At 36.8% G+C, this 13,685-nt stretch overlaps 1 protein-coding gene across 1 annotated transcript in view; it reads left to right on the top strand.

The window, feature by feature from the left end:
• The window catches only part of AGPS (alkylglycerone phosphate synthase), a 133,780-nt gene that overhangs the window by 76,416 nt on the left and 43,679 nt on the right, over nucleotides 1-13,685 (top strand). Inside the window, exon 12 of the mRNA XM_068967169.1 lies at nucleotides 10,137-10,188. Within this exon, the coding sequence (XP_068823270.1) occupies nucleotides 10,137-10,188 (52 nt within the window). The remainder of the gene's footprint in view (nucleotides 1-10,136; nucleotides 10,189-13,685) is intronic.

Here is a 13,685-nt window from a genome sequence, read left to right as displayed (position 1 = left end):
GGAATACAAGTAGATATATTTTATGCTTGAATGCTCTATTGCTTTTCCATATTACAAATACTCAAATGTAATTCTGTCTTAGGTTTCATTAATGAGAAATGGTGTACAAATTTGTCAAATTTCTGAACTTTTAATTTCACTAAAATTGGAAGTTAATTAAGCATAAATAGTTGGTGCAATTTGATGCAGTTTTTGTTACAATTTAATATGCTCCTGATAGAAAGTAACAGATAAGAGCCACTTGGGCTAATAAAAGGCACGTGGTGAGGTTTTTCTTCATCAAAAGCAGAGACACTACTTTGCCGACTAAGGTCAGTCTAGTCAAGGCTCTGGTTTATCCTGTGGTCATGTATGGATGTGAGAGTTGGACTGTGAAGAAGGCTGAGCACTGAAGAATTGATGCTTTTGAACTGTGGTGTTGGAGAAGACTCTTGAGAGTCCCTTGGACTGCAAGGAGGTCTAATCAGTCCATTCTGAAGGAAATCAACCCTGGGATTTCTTTGGAAGAAATGATGCTAAAGCTGAAACTCTAGTACTTTGGCCACCTCATGCGAAGAGTTGACTCATTGGAAAAGACTCTGATGCTGGGAGGGATTGGGGGCAGGAGGAGAAGGGAACAACAGAGGATGAGATGGCTGGATGGCATCACTCACTCGATGGATGTGAGTCTGAGTGAACTCCGGGAGATGGTGATGGACAGGGAGACCTGGCGTGCTGCAATTTTTGGGGTCGCAAAGAGTAGGACACGACTGAGTGACTGAACTGAACTGAGTAAGTCAATAAAAATTGCTCTTAAAAAAAAATTGCTTGGATAGTCACAATATGACCATAATCTAAATTCACTACAGAAAACTATATTGGATATATGTATATATATCTATCTCGGGATAAATAAAGGTGATGGTTGATTGAAATGTTCTTTCCACTCTAAAGTTTTAATAATTTTGTTCTGTATAATTAGTAATAGCAATTTTTAGAGACAGAAATACTATGTAACTGGAAAGCTTGCCTTACTTGAAACTGATTAAAAGCCTAGATATTTCATTCTCAAATATTGCTCTTATGAATGAAACATTGGCTGAAAGTAGTCAATGGGATTTGGAGATATTCCACTATTTGGGGAACCTGCATTTTTACTCTTGTTATACTGCACATATAGAGGGACATTGATATCTATCTGCTTTTCCTGGAAATAAGTAAATGTATTATGGTTTACACACATTTTATATTAGTTTATAGAGTATGCGAACTGCATGTGTCAAGAATAGTACTGTATGCTGTCCTGCCTTGTAACAGTGTTTTCACACAGAAAAAGTGAGAAAATTATCAGCTTTTGGCACTAGTCGTTGTTCAGTTTGTGATTGGAAAGTTCAGTTGATAGCAAGAGAACTAAGATCCATTAAAATAGATGGTACATGGTTTACGATTGTGCCAAATTCTTGATTGAATAATGACTTGGCTGCTTGTAATTCCTCACTGTCATTTCATAGCATTTCCATTTTTGCACTGTTTGCAGACTCAAGTTGCATTTGAAATGGGAAACTGTATTTTGGATGAAATTCTTTTGGGAAGGAGTGGACATGATTGTTCACAAATAGCAAAGTGGGCTCTGTGTATATTTTTTATCGCTATTCTTACTGAAGGAAATGAATTAAGCAACTTTATACAGGCAGCAGAAGGATTCTATTAAGGTCGGCTCATCTGATCTTTGTCCATGGGAGGAATTGCCCTCTTGCAGTACTTCAGTGTCTTGTGAGGAGCTAGAAAGTAAGAGTTAGTGTAAGATTAATGTGATTCTGCCTCATAAGTGGCAGTCCAGTAGAATCTCCAGCTTTACTCAGTAGATGGGTAAGTGGCTTTTACGATTTTCTCAGAGAGTAGATTTCTACAGTAGCCTCTCAAGGGGGGAAAGTTGTGTTTTTTAATCAGAGTATTAGTGTCATGTAATATTTTTCTGTTTTGTTTTAAAATGACAGGTATCTTTTTTACAAGATGTGAAGGGAACACTGAGTGTTGAAACAAGTTCAAAAGCAGTTTTTAAAGTTTGGGGTCTTCGCCCCCCATCCCCTGCCAATAAAAACTTAAGCATACCTCATGATATTGAGAGAGGACCAGTTCGTTTCATTATGAGGAACCATTGTGTATATGTGCATTGATTAGTACGAATTCCTCCGAAAACTGTATCAGAACTAGGTTTTTAGAATTACAGATTAAAAGGCAGCTTTTTTTTTTTTTCCTTTTGAGGATGAGTGGCATTTTCTACCTGCCATCACTTTTATTTTAAACAATTTTAAACTGATAGTATTTTTATAATGAATTTATACTGTAATTTCGTAAGATATGCATCATTCTTTTCTAACACTTCAGACTGTTAAATTCTGAATTGTTCTGTTTTCAACTTGATTTATGCTGTAGGTGTTCAAATAAATTGAAAGGTGTTAGGTTCAGCACTTAACACTGTAAAACATTTAAAGCTTATTTATATTCAGTGATAATTCTTGGAAGATAGTTACATATAGAAAATGAGATTGTTATTTTAAATCGTTTTTTTGATGTCATGTTTTTGTCCTTCTGAAGCAGAGCGAATAACCTAGCAAAATGCTTGGTTAACTGGAGTCTTTGCTGTGTGATCCAGCAAAATGTATCAAACTTGAGGATAGTTATGAGACATGCTGTAATCACTACACTGTTGCTAAACTGCAAATGTAAAGTTAACAAAATCTGTATGCAGGTCAGGAAACAACAGTTAGAACTGGACATGGAACAACAGACTGGTTCCAAATAGGAAAAGGAGTGCTTCAAGGCTGTATATTGCAACCCTGCTTATTTAACTTATATGCAGAGTACATTATGAGAAACGCTGGACTGGAAGAAACACAAGTTGGAATCAGGATTGCCGGGAGAAATATCAATAACCTCAGATATGCAGATGACACCACCCTTATGGCAGAAAGTGAAGAGGAACTAAAAAGCCTCTTGATGAAAGTGAAAGAGGAGAGTGAAAAAGTTGGCTTAAAGCTCAACATTCAGAAAACGAAGATCATGGCATCCAGTCCCATCACTTCATGGGAAATAGATGGGGAAACAGTGCAAACAGTGTCAGACTTTATTTTGGGGGGCTCCAAAATCACTGCAGATGGTGATTGCAGCCATGAAATTAAAAGACGCTTACTCCTTGGAAGGAAAGTTATGACCAACCTAGATTCCATATTCAAAAGCAGACATTACTTTGCTGACTAAGGTCCGTCTAGTCAAGGCTATGGTTTTTCCTGTGGTCATGTATTGATGTGAGAGTTGGACTGTGAAGAAGGCTGAGTGCCGAAGAATTGATGCTTTTGAACTGTGGTGTTGGAAAAGACTCTTGAGAGTCCCTTGGACTGCAAGGAGAACCAACCAGTCCTATGCTAAAGCTGAAACTCCAGTACTTTGGCCACCTCATGCGAAGAGTTGACTCACTGGAAAAGACTCTGATGCTGGGAGGGATTGGGGGCAGGAGGAGAAGGGACGACAGAGGATGAGATGGCTGGATGGCATCACAGACTCGATGGACGTGAGTCTGAGTGAACTCCAGGAGTTGGTGATGGACAGGGAGGCCTGGCGTGCTACAGTTCATGGGGTCACAAAGAGTTGGACATGACTGAGCGACTGAACTGAACTGAGGAAACTGTTTGGCATTAACTTTTGGCCTTTCCCTTAATTAAGTGGAAGGAAATATCTATCTTGCAGAAATATCTATCTATCTATTATGTATTTGTCTCATTCTTTAAAACCAGGAGATAATTCTCTTGTTAAAAGAGTTCTTGTTTACAGTGTAGATTCCTATCCTCAAGCCTGTATATCATTTCTGACAGGAATAACCAGTTTACTAGTAGCCTTAAAATATTGTTTGGTTTCATCTGTGGTGTCAATTCTGATATATTAGTCAGAGGAAGAAATAATTTTGTCTACGTTTTAAGCTTTTATACCTAGGAATTTTTATTTAAGAGAATTCTCTTCTTTATATATCCTTGTTTGAACTTACAAAAATTACTGTATTGATTATGTTCATGTGAAGTCAGTTCAGTCATATCCAACTTTGTGACCCATGGACTGTAGCCCGCCAGGTTCCTCTGTCCATGGGATTCTTCAGGCAAGAATACTGGAGTGGATTGCCATTTCCTTTTTCAGGGAATCTTCCCAATATATTATTTAAGTTAATATTAATTATTTTATTGTGAGTTTTTCTTTGAGAGAGTATGCTTTTAACTTTATTTCTAACACAGTACAGTTGATATTATGTAAATTAAACACACATAGTTCCTGTCTTGTAATAGTCACCAAAGGTAAAATATTCTGTATTTGATAAAATTTTCTGTGCTTAAATTTTTCTATAGCTGTGTTCAAGGGGTTTGGTATTGAAGCATTAACTTCTGATATAGTGTGGATTAGTAGACTATCTCCAGAATAGTTTTAAGGCTCAGGAACTTGGGCCATTCTAGAGTCTATACTGGGCTTCCCTGGTGTCTCAAGGGTTAAAGCGTCTGCCTGCAATGCAGGGAACTTGGGTTCAGTCCCTGGGTTGGGAAGATCCCCTGGAGAAGGAAATGGCAACCCACTCCCGTATTCTTGCCTGGAGAATCCCATGGACGGAGGAGCCTGGAGGGCTACAGTCCATGGGGTCACAAAGAGTCAGACATGACTGAGCGACTTTACTTTCACTTTCAGAGCCTATACTGAACGTTTGATTTACTCCTTGGAGGAAAAAACCTTTTCAGTTCAAAGGATTCATTTTTTAACCTAGATACCAGTGCTTTATTTTATAGTTTATGAAGTTAGAAGAAATCATGTAGACAAATGAAACTTGTTAATACTGAATATCTTTAATTGGTAACTATTAAACTGAGATACCTCTTCTAACAGAATGTCTCATCCGAACTGCAAGTTCTGTTTTTCCCTGTGACAAGGAAGAAATATGACTTAGTTCCTTGAAAACAAAATTTGCAGAAAACTTTTGATGTATTTCTTATAGGGACTATTTTTCAGAAAAAATGGTTAGATTGAGAAGAAAGAAAGTGTAGTCGCTCAGTCATGTCTGACTGTTCGCGACCCCATGGACTGTAGCCTACCAGGCTCCTCAGTCCACGGAATTCTCCAGGCAAAAGTACTGGAGTGGGTTGCCATTTCCTTCTCCAAAGATTGAGAAAGAGTTTGCTTTTTAAGTTGTCAGGAATTCTGTTAAATAAGATGAGAGTGGTTTTTTTTTTTTTTTTTTTCAAGTTAGATATTTAAGTAAATTCCTGGTTGTAGCATCATTAAAGGGAAGAAGTTGCCAGCACCTGGACTTAATCAGTCTTATACCCATGCTTTGAAGTCAGGTAATTTATTTCTTCTTTGCTTAGATACAACAAAGATATTGATATTTCTTTGTTAGTCCATACTGGGTTTCCTGTATCTTTTTAGACTATTTACTAAGTATAAAATACAGATCAGGTGTCATAGACATGAGTTTGAGCAAACTCCGGGAGATAGTGAAGGACAGGGAAGCCTGGCATGCTGCATCATGCAGTCTATGGGGTCACAAAGAGCTGGACACAACTTAGTGACTGAACGAAATAACAACAGGTGTCATAAGAGATTTTAGTCAGAGTGCATTTATCATAATGAAAACGATATCAGTTATTTCATTAACTCCACTTAAAGTAATCAGTTTTTGTTTGAGTGTTCCTTAAATGCCCTGAATGTATCATTCAGTTCAGTTTAGTTCATTTCAGTCACTCAGTCGTGTCCGACTCTTTGCGACCCCATGAATCGCAGCACGCCAGGCCTCCCTGTCCATCACCAACTCCCGGAGTTCACTCAGACTCACGTCCATCAAGTCAGTGATGCCATCCAGCCATCTCACCCTCTGTTGTCCCCTTCTCCTCCTGCCCCCAGTCCCTCCCAGCATCAGAATCTTTTCCAGTGAGTCAACTCTTCGCATGAGGTGGCCAAAGTACTGGAGTTTCAGCTTTAGCATCATTCCTTTCAAAGAAATCCCAGGGCTGCCCATCATTAAAGTTACTTGGTGAAAATATTCCCTCTCAGGTTAGTTCTGATCACCTACCACCAGGGGTCACTTTAACTCAAGGACCCCTTTTCTTCTTTCCTTGTCTATGGAATATTCTAGCAGAGTGTAATTGAACAGCATGAGTATGAACTTAGAGCTCAAATTCTCAGAATTTATGATGTCTTTAACTTTAAAGGAGATATTTTGAGTTTTTCTTAACTTACCAAAGTAGTTGTATAGCAACTGAAACATAAACCAGTCTTAACTACAGATATAGTAACTCAACTTGCATGTTGTTCTTTCAGAATAGTAATACTGTTTTGCTCTTTTGATTACAGGGACTCCTATTTAATTAGGATGTCATGATTTAAAATGTTTTGATTTAAAATTCTAAGAAACTTTTCTTCCTTTGTAGTTTTAGAATAGTGGTTTACAAATTATCAATTGCCAGAGAATCTAAAGTAGTCTTGCTGTTTTAATCTGAGTGTCTCTGCTTATGAGAATTTACTTGTGACAATAACTGAAAAACTCTATTTACTGACTTTTTAAGAATTTACCACTGTTAAAACATGAGATTTAATAAAGCTATTGGTTTGATTTTGATAATTTAAAAAAAACTTGAATTTAGTATTTATTATCTATATTCAAAAAGCTTTCTTTAGCTTTTTATTCTTTTGGATAGTATTAGTCTGCATTGGAGAAGGAAATGGCAGCCCACTCCAGTGTTCTTGCCTGGAGAATCCCAGGGACGGGAGAGCCTGGTGGGCTGCCGTCTATGGGGTCGCACAGAGTCGGACATGACTGAAGCGACGCAGCAGCAGCAGTCTGTAACCATTCACTTTGCTTCAGTATGAATAGGAACAGTGGATTACTGACTAGTGTATATGACTCAGCTGTCAAGTGAAAATCATGTTTAGTGTAATTGAATACAGTTGCTATATGTAGCGAGTACCCTGAAGCAAGTTTCGTACTATTTTTTTCAACTTTTTAATTTGAAAATTTTAAGCATACAGAAACTTTGAAAGAGTAGTGCAGTGATCGCTTGTATATTCATCTAATATATGCAAAAATTACTAACTTTTTGCTCTGTTTTATATACTTGTGTATTTTTCCCTGACCATTTGAAATTAAGTTGCATTATGACATTTGGCTTCTAAATACTTTAGCATATGTCTTCTGAAAATAAAGGTGTTCTTTTGTCATGTCTAAGAAAATCAGCAGTAATTTTTTCCTTGTATTTTTTATTAATTTTTTAATTTCTATATAATTTTTAAAGGTTACTTTCCATGATAGCTATTACAAAGCATTGGCTATATTTCCCATGTTGTACAATGCAGCCTTGAACGTATCTTACCCAGTAGTTTGTGCCTCCCACTTCTCCACCTCTGTTTCACCTCCTCCCAGCTGATAACCACTAATTTGTTCTCTATTATGAATTCAGCAGTAATTTCTTAATCCCATCTAGTATTAATTCAATAGTCAATTATTCCAGTTGTCCCCAAAATGTATTTTGTGGTTAGTCTTTTCAAACTAAGATTTCATCAAGGCCTACATATCATAGTTTAGTTGTTTGAGATTGAATTCCACTAGAAGTTTACTATAAATGTAATATATTAATCCTTTTTTCATTTTCTGATATATGTGTGCCTGTGTGGGGTGTTTTCATTAATAATACCTGCTATAGATACAGGTGGAATAGAATCTGGGTGGCAGTAAGAGGTAGAACTTAACAGGTCATTGGTAGGAATTTAAAAGTTTTTTTTTTTTCTAATAAAACTGAGTTCTTTTTTACATTTTACTGGTGTGCTTAAGCCCAAACATATAAATATGTATGTTAAATAATATTCTGTTTCTTTTATGAAGAAAAGAAATTTTGTCTCTCAGGCTTTGTATGTTTTATTCAAAGTTGATGTGACTGTTTTAATAAAAACATTTCAGGAAAATTGATTTTCCTTCAGTAGTTAAACTGGTAATGTTTTTAGAAGCGTTAACTCAACTGCAAAGATACCTTTATACCAAGATTTGAAAGTACTCAGATTGTAGAGTTTTATTTTATAAATATTATACTCTTAATAACACTACAAAATAGCAAATAAATGGGTTTTCATGTAATTTTTGTTTCAAATATGACTTTAAAGCTCTGTGTGTGAAAGTGTGTGTACCCGTGATTTTTTATTTTTTGAGGCTGTGTGGTTTATTTGAAATATTATTCATCTAGCAGTCAGAATATCTTGGTCCTAGTTCTGCCTTACTCTTTTACAATCATCTAACCTCAGGCAAGTCTTTAATCCCTGTGGGTCTTGTGTTCTCATCTGTAAAATGGGGGTAATACAAGTTCTGCTACTTTGACAAGGTTATTTCTTGTTTCTTATATCAAATAAAGACATGAAAGTGGCTTGTACACAATAGGATTCTATAAAATGTAAGGCAACAGGTTATTGTTCTGCTAAGTATATAAAAGTACCTGGTATTGTTCGTTAGATTTGGCAGTGACTTTTTAAAAATATAGATTGTATTATCCCTTTATTACCAAGGGTGAGTAAATAAATTATGTGTGCGTGCATTCTCAATCATGTCCAACTCTTTGCGACCCATGGACTGTAGATTACCAGGTTCCTCAGTCCATTGGATTTTCCAGGCAAGAATACTGGAGTTGGTTGCCATTTCCTCCTCCAGGAGATCTTCCCAACCCAGGGATCAAACCTGCATCTCCTGTTTCTCCTGCATTGCTGGCAAATTCTTTACTGCTTGAGCTGTAGGGGAAGTCTCATGCGTTGGTAGGCGGATTCTTCACCATCTGAGCCACCAGGGAAGTCCAAATAAATTATACAAATGTCCAAAATAAGAATCTAACCATTTTGTTGGGTAAAATAAAATATATATTATGAATGGTTTTATAGCATTAAGTATTCGTTCAGGTAAAAGCACATAATAGCAAAAATGTCATAGCACAGTTAATGTATAAATATTTTGTTCTTTCGAATGATTCTCATAAATTTTAACATTGTGTTAATACAAATTTATTGATAAATGTTATTCAGGAGATAAATGTTTAAAAACTCTGTCAGTCAAAATTCTGTGGTCTGAGAGCAGCTTCATTTAAATAATTTTTTAAAACATGTATCTATTTGTTTGTCTGCACTGGGTCTTAGATGTGGCATGCAGGACCTAGTTCCCTGACCAGGGATTGAACCCAGGCCCCAGGCATTGGGAGCATTGAGTCTTAGCCAGTGGACTACCTGGGAAGTCCCTGAAAGCAGCTTCTTGGTGGAAGTTTAACCATATTAAAAAGCTGCATAGAATATAAAAATCAAGTTTAAAGTGAAGCTCACTTTAATTCTGTGGGAAAACTGTAGCTAATTTAAACCTTGTTAGTGTTTATATGGTAACATAGCATCACAGAATTTATATGAATATTTCCTTTTGTCATTTCTCTTTCCTGCAGCTTTCACTGTGTGTCTAGATTAAGATAACACTGATGTAGATATCTTAGATACATATTATGCTTCAGATTTTGTTGCTGTTTTCATCCAGGTAACCTTGTAAGAATTCTGGACATTGATAGTTTTTCTATTTAAAATGAATAGGAACAAGTCCTAGAGTTATCTATGAAGACATCACAGTTAAAATTTTTAAGTAGTTTGCCTCGCATAAACACCGCCATCTTCCTCATTTTAACAGAGTATACTAGTCTAATGACACATTATAGTTCATAAATGGCATAATACTCTAGGCTTGATTTTAGTCTTATAAATTTTCTACTTTGTTCTAAAATAATCTACTCTGAAGCCTAATTCTTCTGTTAGGTATAGCTGTTTCCGCAGGTCTTTGCTCAGCATTTAGCAGATGTTGTTGCAAATAAAGATCTGGCAACATATATATGTATGTATGCACTATATACATAGATTTCTCCTCTCCACATGTTTTATAGAAGCATTTAATGTTTTATTTGTTGTCATAAAATTATAGAAAAAGTTAAGATTTTTTCCCCATATGTATCCTTAGGAATTAAGCTCTTGATCTCAAATACAAAAAGGTGACTTTCATTTTCTAACTGTTTAGGTTCTTTACCATATTAACTTCGTATCACATTTTTTTCTTTTTAAAACAGAGATGTGCTCCTGCATCTATTCGCCTAATGGACAACCAGCAGTTTCACTTTGGTGAGTAAGAAGTGGTGCTTTTAAAATCTGCTCACTAAGCCACAAAAATTTATGAAACACCAGTTATGTGCCAGAAGGAAGACTGAGTGCGGAGCTGGAAAAATAAATGTCATAGCTCCTGGTCTTCAGGAAGCTCTCAGTCTAATGAGGACAGATAATTATATAAATGAATTAGTGCAGGAGTATTAGATGATATGAAAGAAGGCTGCACTGAATACCTTGGGGTGCAGATGAAGTAGGTTGATGCTACTTGATTTTGCATAACATTGGGGCAGAGAGTGGGGAAAATCTTCTTGAAGGAGTCATGCTTAAAGTAAATCTTAAAAGGTGAATAGAAGTTTGCCTGAGACCATCTCTTCTTTCTTACCAAATTTTTGTTCACTTGTCAGCTAAAAATTTGATATCATAAACCTCAGTGCTGTGTTTGAACTTCAGATCATTCTGTGTGACTCACAAAGAGGCTAATGTGAGCGTGGCTACAGGAGATAAAGCTGAATGGGTAGACCAGGGCTTTGCAGGATAGATTTGGGTTTTCTTTTGTCCACAGAGGGAAATCTTTGTAGAGGGAATAGAATAAATCAGCTTTACATCTTAGAAAGCTCATTCTGTTAGCATTATGCAGAATGGATTAGAATGGTGCAGGCGTGGAGGAGGAGTTTAAAGGTTTAAAGAGGCAAATATTGAGGGCTGAGCCTTGTTTAAGGCAGTAGCAATGGAGATGGAAAGTAAGGAACAGATTTTCCAAAGAACAGTTTGCCAACTGGATGTGGAACGTTAAATAAAGGGAAGCATTTAGGGCAACTCCTGATATCTGATTGATTGATTAATTGGATGCATTGAATAATAGTCTAGAAGAAGAAATGATGATTTTGGGGGAAAGACATTACAGTGGGTTGTGTTTAAGGTGCCCATGGGATATTTGGGTGGAGAATTCAGTAACAATTAACCATGTTTCTCTTTCTTCCTATTTTGCTTGAAGTCTTAAACTTTCTAACACAATTTATTATCTCACCAATTTTAGTTTTATTGCTTTTGAGTCTTTCTGTATGCTAAAATTTATTTTTTTAATCTAATGTAGTTTATTTATACAATTTATTTATTTATGAAATTTAGTTTGGGATTTAAGTGTATAGAATTTAACTACCCTCAAAATAGTCCCAGAATGATTGCTCAATAATAATTACTAGAGGCTGTTAGGCAGGCTTTTGTTTGGTCAAAGAGTAGCTTAAAGTTTTATTTAGGGAAGAATGATTATTGTAATTATATAGAAATTGAACTAAGGAATTCAGATTGATAACATATAAAATGTTTGTTTTAAAATCACAAGTCACAGCTTTCTTTTTTTTTCTTTTTTCTATAAATTGGAGGATAATTGCTTTACAATATTGTATTGGTTCTGCCATGTAGCAGCATGAGTCAGTCATAGGTATATGTATATCCCCTTTCCTAAGTCACAACTTTCAATTCTTTAAGTAAATTTCTTTCAGAATAACTGTACTACTGATAAAAGTTTAAGATAAATGTGTCCTATAAATGATGAAATTTAATATAATAATTAAATGAAAACTAAGCCACCTGTGTGTCTGGCTTGCATTCAGAGACCTAGGTATTAAGAGAACCATGTGTCTGTCTGATTGATAAGACTGTATTATCCATTTATATGCTAGTATTGTAGTAAACTGTTTTGAACATTGACTGTAGTAAAATTAATTATGTGGCCAGATTTTATTTATAAACTGAGACCTATCAGTTCAGTTGAGTTCAGTCGCTCAGCCGTGTTTGACTATTTGCGACCCCATGAATTGCAGCACGCTAGGCCTCCCTGTCCATCACCTACTCCCGGAGTTCACTCAGACTCATGTCCATTGAGTCAGTGATGTCATCCAGCCATCTCATATTCTGTCACCCCATTTTCCTCCTGTCTCCAATCCCTCCCAGCATCAGAGTCTTTTCCAGTGAGTCAGCTCTTCACATGAGGTGGCCAAAGTACTGGAGTTTCAGCTTTAGCATCATTCCTTCCAAAGAAATCCCAGGGTTGATCTCCTTCAGAATGGACTGGTTGGATCTCCTTGCAGTCCAAGGGACTCTCAAGAGTCTTTTCCAACACCACAGTTCAAAAGCATCAATTCTTTGGCGCTCAGCTTTCTTCACAGTCCAACTCTCACAACCATACATGACCACTGGAAAAACCATAGCCTTGACTAGATGGCCCTTTGTTGACAAAGTAATGTCTCTGCTTTTGAATATGCTATCTAGGTTGGTCATAACTTTCCTTCCAAGGAGTAAGTGTCTTTTAATTTCATGGCTGCAATCACCATCTGCAGTGATTCTGGAGCCCCAAAAAATAAAGTCTGACACTGTTTCCACTGTTTCCCCATCTATTTCCCATGAAGTGAAGGGACCAGATGCCATGATCTTCATTTTCTGAATGTTGAACTTTAAGCCAACTTTTTCACTCTCTGCTTTCACTTTCATCAAGAGGCTTCTTAGTTCCTCTTCACTTTCTGCCATAAGAGTGGTGTCATCTGCATATCTGAGGTTGTTAACAGAGCACAAACCTTACTATTAATTGTTAATATTTTTATTATCACCCCTTCTCCTGACATGACTCTTAATATATTGAAATGATGTTTTCAGTATATTGAAATGATACATATCGAGTACCCTGAAATTATCTACAAATTTTCCCTGTGAACTAACATTTGTCACATTTAGGAGCTGTTTCTTGTTCGTTTATATGTGTCCTGTATCTATCACATAACAGGCACTTACATGTTGATTGACTTAATCATCAAATTAGCCAAAGAAGGTAAACAAATCTTGACTAGCATATAGTGTAGTGCTAAGCACATTATTGGGGCTTCCCTGGTGGCTCGCTGGTAAAGAACCTGCCAGCCATTGTAGGAGACGTAAGAGATTCAGGTTCCATCCCTGGTTTAGGAAGATCCCCTGGAGGAGGAAATGGCAACCCCCTCCAGTATTCTTGCCTGGAGAATCTCATGGACAGGAGCCTGGCAGGCTGCAGTCTACAGGGTCACACAGAGTCGGACATGGTTGAAGTGTCTTTTGCACACAGACACACACGCAAGCACATTATCAAGGACTTCTCTGGTGGCTCAGATGGTAAAGAATCAGCCCTCAATGCAGGAGACCCCTGGTTCTATCCCTGGGTCAATCTTGAGTCAGGAAGATCCCTAGAGAAGGGAATGGCAATCCATTTCAGTATTCTTGCCTGGAGAATTCCATGGACAGAGGAGCCTGGTGGGCTATAGTCCGTGGGGTCATAAAGAGTTAGACATGACTGAGTGACTTAACACTTTCACTTTCACTAATCACGTTATCCGTAGCACACAACCATCCCTCAAAGCTGTATTTCCAATTTATAAACAATTCAAAAGCTAAATATTTTGAGTATAGTCCACAAGTTACATGTGGTAGAGCTAGGATTGAACCCAAATCTGTCTGACTCCAAAGCCCATGACTTTTTCTGATGCTTC

The sequence above is a fragment of the Capricornis sumatraensis genome, chromosome 3 (genome assembly GCF_032405125.1).
Source record: "Capricornis sumatraensis isolate serow.1 chromosome 3, serow.2, whole genome shotgun sequence".
In the NCBI taxonomy this organism is placed as follows: Eukaryota; Metazoa; Chordata; class Mammalia; order Artiodactyla; family Bovidae; genus Capricornis; species Capricornis sumatraensis.
Note: the sequence above shows the minus strand (reverse complement) of the source record. Positions and strands in the feature narration are given on the sequence as shown.